At 40.8% G+C, this 12158-nt stretch overlaps 1 protein-coding gene across 1 annotated transcript; it reads right to left on the bottom strand.

Moving 5' to 3' along the window:
• Positions 1–3571: 3571 nt before the first annotated feature.
• Positions 3572–10603, bottom strand: LOC141092252 (kelch-like protein 10). Its single transcript, XM_073578248.1, has 5 exons — positions 10434–10603; positions 9477–9966; positions 7798–8400; positions 6973–7122; positions 3572–3973 (listed from the first exon to the last, which is right to left on the bottom strand). Exons 1-5 carry the CDS (start codon positions 10601–10603, stop codon positions 3611–3613), a joined length of 1776 nt encoding a protein of 591 aa, XP_073434349.1. The 3' UTR covers positions 3572–3610.
• Between the last annotated feature and the right edge of the window lie 1555 nt (positions 10604–12158).

Raw genomic sequence — 12158 nt, 5'->3', positions numbered from 1 at the left:
TGGAGTGAAAGTGAGTTTTAAGCTTACGTAAATTACGGGCATAGGCAGAAAGCAAAACCTCCCGCTCATGGCATCCTCATGACAATTACATCCCTTTGCTTTGTTATAAAGCTGTTTACCACCATGGCTTTTGCTGTAAAATGCAACTAAGAAAATGTCAGGAAAATCGTACAGAAACAGCTAAACTTTATATGGGGTTAATCAGAATTACTGTAAATGATGGCAGCTGTGCACTGACTCCTTTTTAACATGAGTTTATATTTGATTGGCTAATTCGGAACACAGATACATACATAAAAGAGTGTTTACACTTATGTAACCAAGTTATATTACTTTTGATAATTTTATTCATCCATTCAAAATTATTTGAACAGTTTATTGGTGATTATCAAATGTGGAAAATGTTCTGAAATGAGTCTTCTTGGTATGATTTTTTTTAAATGACAAAAACGGTGAGTGTAGACTATATGCACTGTACATTGAAGGAAATAACTGCGCCTTACACAATGGTCGCTGAGTGGAGCATCAAAGAAAAGGAGCCGTTACGTAGGACTGGTATGACGATGGAAACCAGAGAATAACATTAACATAAGGATTTTAATTAACTTAATTATTACGCAGGTAATTACTGTAAGACAGATTATGAAATACAATTTTGATGGGACTTCTTTTTAACTAAGAAAAAAAAGTTTCCAGCTCACCGCTTCTGCATCTTGGTAATGCCTGGAGCACGGACCCGCTGTGTCAGGGCATGGGAAATCCAAATGAAGTAGAATGTCCAGCTCAACAGCGTAGTGAAAAGCAGTTTCACTACAAACACATTCCATAGAGAGGATAAAACAGCATGACACATCACAAATGGTCGGATCGACACGTTTTTTGGAGACCAAGTTCCCTTAATCATGACACCTTCCTTATTTCCTACAAACAGATGGTCTAAGTAATGATGTTATATCCAATCCTAAAATGATCCCACTGTTGCCTTTCAAAAAAGGTCTACAGCAAAGGTCGCCATCCTTTCCAGCTAGTGAGCCATATTTAGCTATCAACATCACCCAACCTTCTCTGGTTGTCCATTTTGACTATATCAGAAAGGAAGCAGTTATTTTAAGGCTTGGTTCACATTTATACCGTGCATTCCGCTGGCCGTATATGCCTGCATTGCAAAAAGCTGCATTCTGACGTGCAGAAAAAAAGTCTATATACCCCTTCTAAAATGCCATATTTTGTTATTTAAATGGAATCTGTCACACCCTGGGACTTTTTACCTATTAATTTGGGTATACAGGTAATAGAATGGCTAAAATAGTCATACCTGTATGCCCATATCTGCGGTCACAAGAGCCCCAGCAGAGTGAGTGCCAACACCACTGGAACAGCAGCAGCACCAGAGGTGAGAATAACGGGGGCAAACTTGATGATTTAGAAGGAGTTGTCTGAGTAGTAGACAACCCCTTTAAAGGAAAACATTCTTCAGACTCAAACACAGGGGTTTTCCCATTAAACAAGCTACCGACCTGACTTCTCTGTAACTGGAGACACAAGACACCTGTTCTGAAACACTGGGGTCCCAGCAGATGGACTTCCATCAGTCAAGCAGTTATCTACCATCATATAGAAAGGTGATAACTTGTTATAAGCAAAATACTCCTTGAACTTACCGCATCTAAGCAGTAGGGGTCAGATCTTTAGCAAAGATGTTTCTAAATGGAGGCTCTTTGATTCCGATCTACGGCAAATTTGTCTTAGTGGACTGCTACTAGATTCCTGTTTGGGATACTGATGTTCCACATTTGAGACAGAAAATTAGTTTTATTATAAGGATATAATTAAGGAACAGCGAATAGATTCTAAAAAAATCAAACTTATTTAGATTTTCCCAAAATTTACGGATTCTAGCAAATCCAAATTTTTTTGAAATCCGATTCTTGCAAATCCAGCAAAGTGGAAGCCATTTTGTTGGATTCATGTGAATTTAATAGAGGTTATTTGATTTATTTTACTCATTTACATGTCGTCATTAATTCCACAGCACTTTACATAGATTTTTGGCACTGTCCCCATTCGGGATCACAATCTAGATTTCCTATCCGTGTGTCTTTGGAATATGGGAGGAAACCGGAGTGCCTGGAGGAAACCCACGCAAACACAGGGAAGAACATACAAATTCCTGGCAGAGGTTGTCCTTGGTGGGATTTGAACCCAAGACCCCAGCGCTGCAAGGCTGCAGTGCCACTGAGCCACCATGCGGCCTATAAAAAGCAAAACAAAATCATACTCCTCTAGCACCTTCCCGTCAGCCTTCACTGGCTTGCTAGGACCGTATTTCACTTTGGTACTGGTCTCCTCTTCACATTTTGTTAAAACTAGGTCTTGACACACTTTTGATGTATGGCAACGCTTTGACATCATGACATCTGAACTTACATTCTGGTTTAACAGGGCTCAACGAGTGGGGGGCTACACTGGCAAAGACACATGAATTAGCCATACATGTCATTCATCAACTGAAGATGATTGTTTATTGTTTTTTAACCCCTTCCCAGCCCATCCGTTTATTATGCTTAGCAGTCAGGAGATCTCAGAACATAATAAATGGATTTTTAAAGGCAATTAGGGCTCATTTTATATGCCAACCGCATCCTAATTACTTCCTATTTTTCTCTTCCATTTTTTTTTTTCACTGAAGAGATATGCATGCTTCTAATCCAGTTAAACACTGGGAAAGTCACATGATTTTACCCTAGTTTATCACTAAGTAGTAACAGATACATGAGACATGGACGCAAAAGGGAAGCAAATCCGGAGCCTTCCCATTTGTATCCGCGTGTCACTGATCTCCATAGACTTAAATGGCTGAGTCCGATCCACAAATTGGACGATAGGACGTGATCTGCGTCTCACAGATCTTACTCGTGAATCTCTGATTTCATTGGATGTGTAAATACATCCATTTTTAGTTACTATCACATACATGTATGAGTGTTACCATCCAAAGAAGCAGACCAATCTTATTCTCAGTTTTCTTAGGATCTCAATTGCTTTGAAGATGCATCAATTTGTTTCTGATCCAGTTTTTTCAGTGAAGTGGGTAGACTGTTAGGAGTTTTTATCCATTGAGTCTTAAGAATGTATCAGTTAAAAATGGATGAAACTAGGATGGAAAGCTGAAGTACAGAGTCTTCCTGGTTCATCTAAGTCTCACAGATTCCCATAGACTTTCTCACAGATTCCCATAGACTTTAATGGCCAAATCTGATCCACAAAACAGATGAGAATAGAAAATGTTCTGGATCTGTTTTTAATACAAATATGTGTAAGGATCAATGAAATTCTTTGGATCTAGGTGCTGTCAGAGAACAAAAATCGGACAGCTCTAGGAGATGTCACATGCATGGATGCATCCTCATGCTAATACTGCTGCATGCCTCCCAGGCTAAAATTTACCAGTCATCCCATTACCCATCTCAGATGTTTGCGTTTAACATTATCCGGATAATGAACTGCAGTAGAAATACTATTTCAGTTAAGTTTCTTGAACTTTTATTATTTTCTTGTCTGGAGGATAATGCTTGCTTGTTTTGCATGAAGTTGTGTTAAAAATAACACATCATAGTGGTGGTAAAGTCGTAGAGGAGGACGCCTTGACCTCATCTCTGGAGTCGATGTTTCGGCAGGCTGCATAGTCTCGGACGTTGATGAGGCCAGGGACCACACAACAACTTAAGGCATCGCGGCAGATATTCATACGATGGACATCAAACCACTCATTTGCTGTTTCATCATAGTATTCCACATTGAATATAGTGGTAAGTCCATCGCATCCTCCTATAACAAAAAGATGGTCATCCATTACTTCCACGTCAAAATTGCTACGTGGTTTTTTCATGGATGGCACCACACCCCAAGTGTTGTCAACAGGGTTGTAAGCCTCTGCGCTTCTTAAGCATCTTGTTCCATCAAAGCCTCCTACCTGAAAAATAAAATATAGATAATTTGATTTAACTATTTAGGCCTTTTCTGGTTATTGTGGGGTCCTATTCTACAATGCCACATTTTTTGTATTTAGAATAGGTTAAACACACGTGGTCAAAATTGTTGGTAGCCCTCGTTTAATGACAGAAAAACCCACAATGGTGACAGAAATAATTTGAATCTGACAAAAATAATAATAAATAAAAAAACCTATAAAAATGAACAAATGAAAGTCAGACATTGCTTTTCAACCATGCGTCCACAGAATTTAAACAAAAATAAAACTCATGAACTAGGCCTGGACAGAAATGATGGTACCCCTGAAAATAATGTGACAAAAGGGACATGTTAAATCAAAGTGTGTCCACTAATTAGTATCACAGGTGTCTACAGTCTTGGAATCAGTGAGTGGGCCTGTATAGAGGCTACAGATACTCACTGTGCTGTTTGGTGATATGGTGTGTATCACACTCAACATGGACCAGAGGAAGCGAAGGAAAGAGTTGTCTCAGGAGATTAGAAAAACTATAGAGAAACATATTAAAGGTAAAAGTTATAAGACCATCTCCAAGCAGCTTGATGTTCCTGTGACTACAGCTGCACATATTATTCAGAAATTTAGGATCCATGGGACTGTAGCCAACCTCCCTGGACATGGCTGCAGGAGGAAAATTGATGAAAAATCAAAGAGATGGATAATATGAATGCTAACAAAAGAGCTCAGAAAAACTTCTAAACAGGTTAAAGATGAACTTCAAGCTCAAGAAACATCAGTGTCAGATCACACCATCCGTCCTTGTATGGGCCTAATTGGACTTCATGGGAGACGACCAAGGAGAACAGCATTGTTGAAAAAAAATCATAAAAAAGCCAGACTGGAATGTACCAAACTACATGTTGACAAGCCACAAAGCTTCTTGGAGAATGTCCTATGGACAGATGAAACAAAAATGGAACTTTTTGGCAAGGCACATCAGCTCTATGTTCACAGATGGAAAAATGAAGCATATCAAGAAAAGAACACTGTTCCTACTGTGAAACAAGGAGGAGGCTCTGTTATGTTCTGGTGCTGCTTTGCTGCATCTGGCACAGGGTGTCAAAACTCTTGAGAGACCTGTTTATGTTGGGTCATAGGGACACGCCGCTTAAGCAGGGTTTGCGAGAATGCTTGCACACTAGACCACATATGACCTTCTTAGAAGTGGGGGGTGGAGGCACCTGTGCGCAAGCAGGAACAGGGGGTGGTGGCCCTAGCAGGGATGGTCCAGATCAATTAAGTACCTACCCTGCCCACAGCAGAGCTGGAGTGGGCCCGTGAATTATGGCAGAAAATGCGATAAATTAATGCAGAAATATGGAACATAAAAGAAGCCCTTGCTGCTAACTTGGAATCCAATCCCATACCCTGGGGTAACTTACGGCAGGAGATAATAGAAATTAGAGGCGAGATACGAAGCGCAAGAAAAACTCCAGCAGCAACCTCAGAATCTAATCCTATATCCTGGGATGAAGAACGATTACAGAGAGGGTACTTCTGACAAGAAAATTCAAGAGGTGCCTCAAAGTACTCAGTGTGCTCACGCTAGTGTCCTGCCCATGCAATATGCGCAGAGCGATTTTTTTTTGGTAAAATGTAGTGCAAGAGAGGCAGAAATGGGTGCAAAAACTGTGGTCATCTGGCCCACCTCCAAAGAACATAAAGGGGCACAAAGAGCTCTCACCCATGGAATGGTGAGCTAAAGGAGAGTGGGGGTGTAGAAGAGAGAACCAGGCTGCAAGTGCTGCTGAAGCACTGGGTCCAGAACTGCCGAGGCTGCGAGTCCTGTTGCAGAGGGAAGAAATTGAGGGCGGACGACACCCATGACTTGCAGAGAGGGTGTGTGGTGAGTTAGAGGAGTATAAGGAGGTTTGAGCAGGAAAAGAGGGGCTTCCCGCCAGGGGGCTGAGTGAGTGAGGACCTGCGCCGCTCCATGAGCAGTGATAGGCCTCGCGGCAGCGATAAGGGTCGGGGGGCAGTAAGAACCCAGAAAGCATTGCTGAGCGTGCAGGACAGAGCACGCAGAGTTTTTTGTGAAAGGCTCCCGGCCACAGAACACAGATCCAGGACGGGCGCAGTAGTGACTCACGAGTATCAGCGGCTGTGCAGGGAGACACGCGCTGAGCAGAGCACCTCGGTGCGGACATCCAGGTATTGGCTGGTGCACAGAGAGATGCACGCCAAGCAGAGCATTGGGGTGCGTACATCCAGGAGTCGGCGGGTACGTAAAGAAATACACGCCGAGTGGTCTTGCAGAGAGCTTCATTCTTCTGCTCCACAGTTAAATGGACTAGGGGCTCAGTGGGCAAAACCGGTGACCGCCTGCTGCCACCAGAAGAGACACCGTGTGCTGGGCGAGGACGCCTGAAGACGCTACACCGGTATCTCATCACCTGTTAGACCTCCAGAGAGTAATGGACAGAGGAGCTAAACCTGATATAAAGACTGTATTGTGGAATAGCAGTTATACTGTTTACCCTGCATCCCCTTTTTCCCTGTTATCTCCCTGCGAGGAGTTTATTACTGTTAATTAAGTAAATAATAGTTAACCCCTGCTCCGTGCCTCTGTGTCACTGCATCCAAGTACCTGTGTTACACATTTTTTAGTACGCCAGTATTTTTGCTCAATCTTTGATTTCTTTTGCGCCATCATGCAAATTTTAGTGCCAAAGACGTACAAATGGTTCAAGCCAGGAAGAAAGCTCATTGTTAACTTTGCACCAAATTCATTAATCTTATAGGCCCTTCTGATGAATTTGGCACCAAAAACGGCCAATACTAAAAGACAAAAACGAAAAGTGACTTAAAAATGCTAATGATGAATCGAGGCCATTGTTTTCAACGGGAGAAATATGTTCTAGAATTATAAAATTCTGATTAATGAATAGGTTAGCTTGTACATTTTTGATATTTGCCTCATGTCCATTAATAGCAGGTTTTACATATAATTACATCCATACCACATATACTTTTTCTCCATAGGCGGCAACTCCCACTCCTCTACGTCGGCTCCTCATTGGAGAAATTGTACTCCACTGCATGGTATCAGGGTTGTACATCTCAGCAGTGAACAAACACTCGTTCTCATTGTATCCTCCGCATATATAGATCTGTGAAAAAAATAATAGACATAAATATACATGAATTTTATGCATACAATTTTTTTATACATAAAAAGAAGGAGCTACCAAAATGTACTTGCACCTCAAAAGAATAGTAGAGTTAGAGAACAAGAATAAGGAAGTAACCATCAAGCGTGTTGCTTCTTGGTGTGTGAAAGGGAACGTGTCTGTTGATCCATGCTGCCCAAGCCATGGACTGTTGTATCAGAGCCAGGCTGCATAATTATAGGTCTGGTTTAAAATATTAACCACTCTAGGTGACCGACAGGTCTTTCCCAAGGTACACATATGAGAGAGACCTATCAGTTAACTAGAACAGTGAAGAGAGCAGTGGTCGGACCAGTCTCGTCTCTGTGGGCTGGATCTTTGAATTCTGCTTTCTCTGAAATGCCGGAGCTTTTCAGAGTAAAATGTGCATCCCTGAGTGAGTGAGTGTATGTGTGTGACAGTAATTGGGCAGTATTTGCATTAAAGGACTCAACAGGGGTTCAATACAGTTCCAGGAGACCTCCAAGTGTTATTTTCAAGCAATTAGATATTTTGCAAAATTGAGATTCAATGCGAATTTAAAAAATCTAACCTTTTGGGAAAATTTAGAAAAAGCTGTCAAATTTGAATTTCACACAATCCGCTTATCTCTATTTAAGATGAATATCTCCTTACCTTATCATTCAGTGTGGTGGCTCTTGCATCACTTCTTTGCTCATTCATCGGTGCAATCAAAGTCCATTGGTTGGTTTCTGGCTCGTATCGTTCAGCAGTCTTTAGATGAAAGTGGCCATCAAAGCCTCCCATTGCATAGATGTTTTCATCCAGAATTGTGACACTGACATCACATCTCTTTGAATGCATCGGTGCTACTTGCTTCCATGTTTTCTTGACTGGGTCAAAACGGTTTACATTGTTAAGATGATCCACACTATCAAATCCACCAATAAGGTACACATAGCCCTTTAAGTATGCTGTTCCATGACGAGCTCTTGGACTTTCCTCTTCACATGTAAGACTGATCCATTTGTCAGCACGAGCATCATATGATTCCATGGCATTGGTTGGTCCATCTACACTCCAACCACCAATGGCAAGCAAGATTGCATAAGGAAGACGGGGTATGCTCATAAGGTTTGAGGGGCCATTAGCATTGAGGTTCTGCATGGCTTTGAAAGCATTAGTTAGAATAGGTTGGCACATTTCATTGCCTCTTATATAGATGTTGGATTTAACATTGTTGCCATAATATTCGGTGGGCATGAAGGCAAAGCGAACCTGGAAAGAAATGTAATGGTTAATGTTGTTTAAAAAGCTGTTAATAAATCGGTAGCACAAGAAACTTTGTAACATTTTGTCAAACAAATATGGCTTTTTCTCCACCTATTAGCCTTGTGTCATACCCTCTGCCTCCTGAACTTATAACTCGCGCAGAAAAAATCTGTCTCAATCGAAAGATTGTCAGTTCATCAAGGGATCAGAATACAGCGGTCTATTAAGTCTATTGAGGGGAGAGAGGGAGAAAGGGTGTGAAACAGAATGACAGAAAGAGGGGCTGCTTCTTTGTAGTAAGTGTTTTATACCCCTCCCCCTTGTAATGGATTCACAGCTACACTGCTCTCTACTGCTATATAATGTCCTCCATGATGCTGCAGCTTGTGTCTACATTCTACAAAGTGATAGGGAACATGAATCCCTATTGTCTATCTTGTCACCATGTACCATGTATAGGAGACATCATAACAGCTAGTGTAATCCCACAAGTTCATAGACAACTGGAATTTACAGATGGGAAAACTTGTGAAAATGCAGGCTTAAAATCATATAATAGCCAGAAATAGTTTTTCTGATATACACACACACATGAAAGCTTGTTTTGAAGTCAGCTGAGAAGACAGGTGTGCTTTAAAACAAAGAGAACCAATTATATCTCGAAAAACAATAAAAAGTATGATAAAGGCAACGAGAACAATGTGGAATCAAACATCTCCTGTACTATGCAGAAATGTGTGCAATATATTTCTATCATTCTATCTAAGCCCGAATGTGAACACAAAGCATCGATGTAGGTGGCATAGTGCTTAGTAAAAAAACAAACATTTAACAGCACGTTTTTCTTCTTCTGAGCCAATGATCAGACCGAGGTCTAAGGGGTAAGGTTTCTCCTTGTGGAGAGTGACATGCCAGCTCTGGCTTGTCAAGGTAAGGAGGCTTATTCGCAGTGCAATGCTCCTCTGGGAAAATAATATGCAATGATCAGACCTTCACTGATATCAGCTACATGTTTCAGTCAGCTTTTGTTCAGAATACTTTTAACTCTAGGTGAGGACTTCATGATCAAAATTCAGCCTTACCTCTGGAAGAAGAACTGAGATATACTCTTGCCGGCTTGCTGGGTTATGATTGATCCACTTTATGATAGCTTCAAATGCAGCTTCCTCCCGTTTAACATTAAGTTCATCTTTCTCTAAAAGACCTTTCAGTTCGGTAGGTGACAGTTCAAGGAACTCATCTGAGGTCTTCATTATATTTTCGAAGTTATGCAAGATGTAAGCATATGCCTTCTGGTGGAGCTTGGGGCAATAGTAATGGTCGGTAAACTTGTAGATACCAATACTATTTTTTGGGCACAGTTGGTTTATCATGAAATCAGAGCAAAGTTGAAGAAGACCCAGAATGTTGAAGTAATCTGCCGCAATGAAGAGATTTTCCACATTGTTGGCATTGATTGGGACCATCCATGTGTAGGCATACTCTAGAACCAATTTAATTATCTCGGGAGAGAAGCCAGAAATGTCATGTACCTTCTCCTCACTGTTCTTCCAGCTATTTGTGAACAATGCTCTGCAATTAGAAATACGGTAGAGATAAAAGCATTATCTAGGTTAAAAAAATACACACCCGACCCTTACATATCCTGACGCACATAATTCTCATTCCATTTGCATAGCTTAAGTTTCACACAAATCAAATTCCCTGAAGAAATTCAAGCAAAGCTGCAAATTTTACATTTTTGCCAAATTCGCCCATCTCTAGTTAAAGGGGTCATCTAGAATTTCTGGCCTTTCCTTATGATGTCACTGTTTGGTTTTTTTTTTAGGTCACACTAGAGTCTGAAAGCATTCTAGATCGATTTGACCCTCTTAATGTACATGAAAGGGCCTGTGAGTTCTGTTATTTAGTGAGGGTCTCATATTGATTAAATATTTAATTCTGGAAAATCCCTTGAATATCCATACAATTCGAGTTTACAGCCAATTGTGAGCATTTTCATACATTTAAATTTCCCTTTGAGCATCATAAACACTGACCTAAAGTACGGACTGCAGCCACACAGGATGTTCTTATGAGCATTGAACTCTACACCACCAACTTTGATAACAATGTCACACAACTTGCCCTCCATTCTAAGCTCATTAAAGATGGTGTAAGCCATTTTGTCTTCCTGGTAGCTGGTGTAAAAGCTTTCCTCAGAATCCATGGAAAATATATGGTGGCCTTTCCCGTCACTGCACATTCTAATCTCCAAGCTGTTTAGCTAAAGGAATCAGAATCTGATGGTCTTTTATGACATCACAGTCCGCATTGTGACGAAATTCTGAATGGAATGGTCATTGAGGAACATCAGAGTCCTATTCCTGTCACTTTTCTTTGCAATGCAAATATAGAAATAAACTATTTTCTGGTATCTTTTTTGTTTCTTTTTTTACAGTTCAGTGTTCATATTTAATATAAAATAATGTTTAGCGTGCATTTTTCAAGCTATTACAATCAATTGGATACCTAATTTTGTATAGTTTTTTTATGCACTATATATGTACTAATATTAAACACACAATTGCCAAAATCAACCAAAATTAGCTCAAGAACTAACCGTAAAATTCCACCATATGGTAACATCATAGAAGTACCAAAACACATAAGCATATAAACGAGTAAATATTGAAAAATCTCATTTTATTCATAATCAATAAATACAATGCTACACAGAGATAACATACAGAGTACAGAAACAAAAAGAAATATATCAGATTGGCTCCACCAAATAGATATAAAATTACTGCATGGTAAGTAGTATCCTGGCACTCATGTCAATCCAACAAGTAGATTACTGAATGCCTTGCCTCAGAGTGCAAACTGCCTTGTACTCACAATAGCTCAGCGCGACACACATGAGAGCTGTAAAATACGGCATTACCCTTCCCTAACCAAATGAAATACTATTGATTCATGGAAAGAACCCTCTCACGGAAGTATGTATAATAACAAATAGCAGACATGGCAGGGGTAAAAGTTCAACCACTGTAATTAATAACCAAATAGGATGCAGAGTGTCACAGGAACATTACCTGGATCCTAGTAGTATAAAGATAAAGTAGGTGGGGAGCCCGGTCATAAACCCCGACGCGCACGTTTCGCCCTGCTTCCTCCGGGGGCGTGCCCAGAAGGTGGGTGTGCGTCCTTTAAATATGGGACCGAGCCAATAGGAATACCTCCTCTTCTCCTTGTACACTGCCCCTATTGGTCAAACAATCAGTAGATTTGGTTTCCAGTACCATCTCTATGCTGATGACACCCAATTATACGCTTCTTCTCCTGACATCACGCCAGCCTTTCTAGAAAACACTGGCGATTGTCTAAACGCTGTGTCTAATATCATGTCCTCACTATATCTGAAACTGAACCTGTCAAAGACTGAACTCCTTGTGTTTCCTCCCGCTACTAATGTACCTACACCCGACATTGCCATTTCCGTCTGTGGTTCCACTATTACTCCCCAGCAACATGCCCGCTGTCTTGGGGTCATACTTGATTCCGAGCTTTCCTTTACCCCCCACATTCGATCACTGGCTCGCTCTTGTCATCTGCACCTCAAAAACATTTCTAGAATTCGACCTTTTCTTACTTTTGACTCTGCAAAAACTCTTACTGTTTCTCTTATTCATTCTCGTCTCGACTATTGTAACTCTCTTCTAATCGGTCTCCCTCTTACAAAACTCTCCCCTCTCCAATCTGTCTTGAATGCTGCAGCCAGG

This window comes from Dendrobates tinctorius, unplaced genomic scaffold, assembly GCF_039654945.1.
Source record: "Dendrobates tinctorius isolate UK_male_01 unplaced genomic scaffold, ASM3965494v1 ptg000059l, whole genome shotgun sequence".
Classification (NCBI taxonomy): domain Eukaryota; kingdom Metazoa; phylum Chordata; class Amphibia; order Anura; family Dendrobatidae; genus Dendrobates; species Dendrobates tinctorius.
This window is presented reverse-complemented; position numbering and strand designations above follow the sequence as displayed.

Bases quoted from the DNA above. Each gene is read 5' to 3' on its own strand.
- LOC141092252 (XM_073578248.1), bottom strand. From the start codon at position 10,603: ATGGATTCTGAGGAAAGCTTTTACACCAGCTACCAGGAAGACAAAATG. The intron at 9,967-10,433 runs GTCAGTGTTTAT...TTCTAATTGCAG, and splicing joins GGCTGCAGTCCGTACTTTAG to AGCATTGTTCACAAATAGCT. The intron at 8,401-9,476 runs GTAAGGCTGAAT...ATTTCTTTCCAG, and splicing joins TCTCAGTTCTTCTTCCAGAG to GTTCGCTTTGCCTTCATGCC.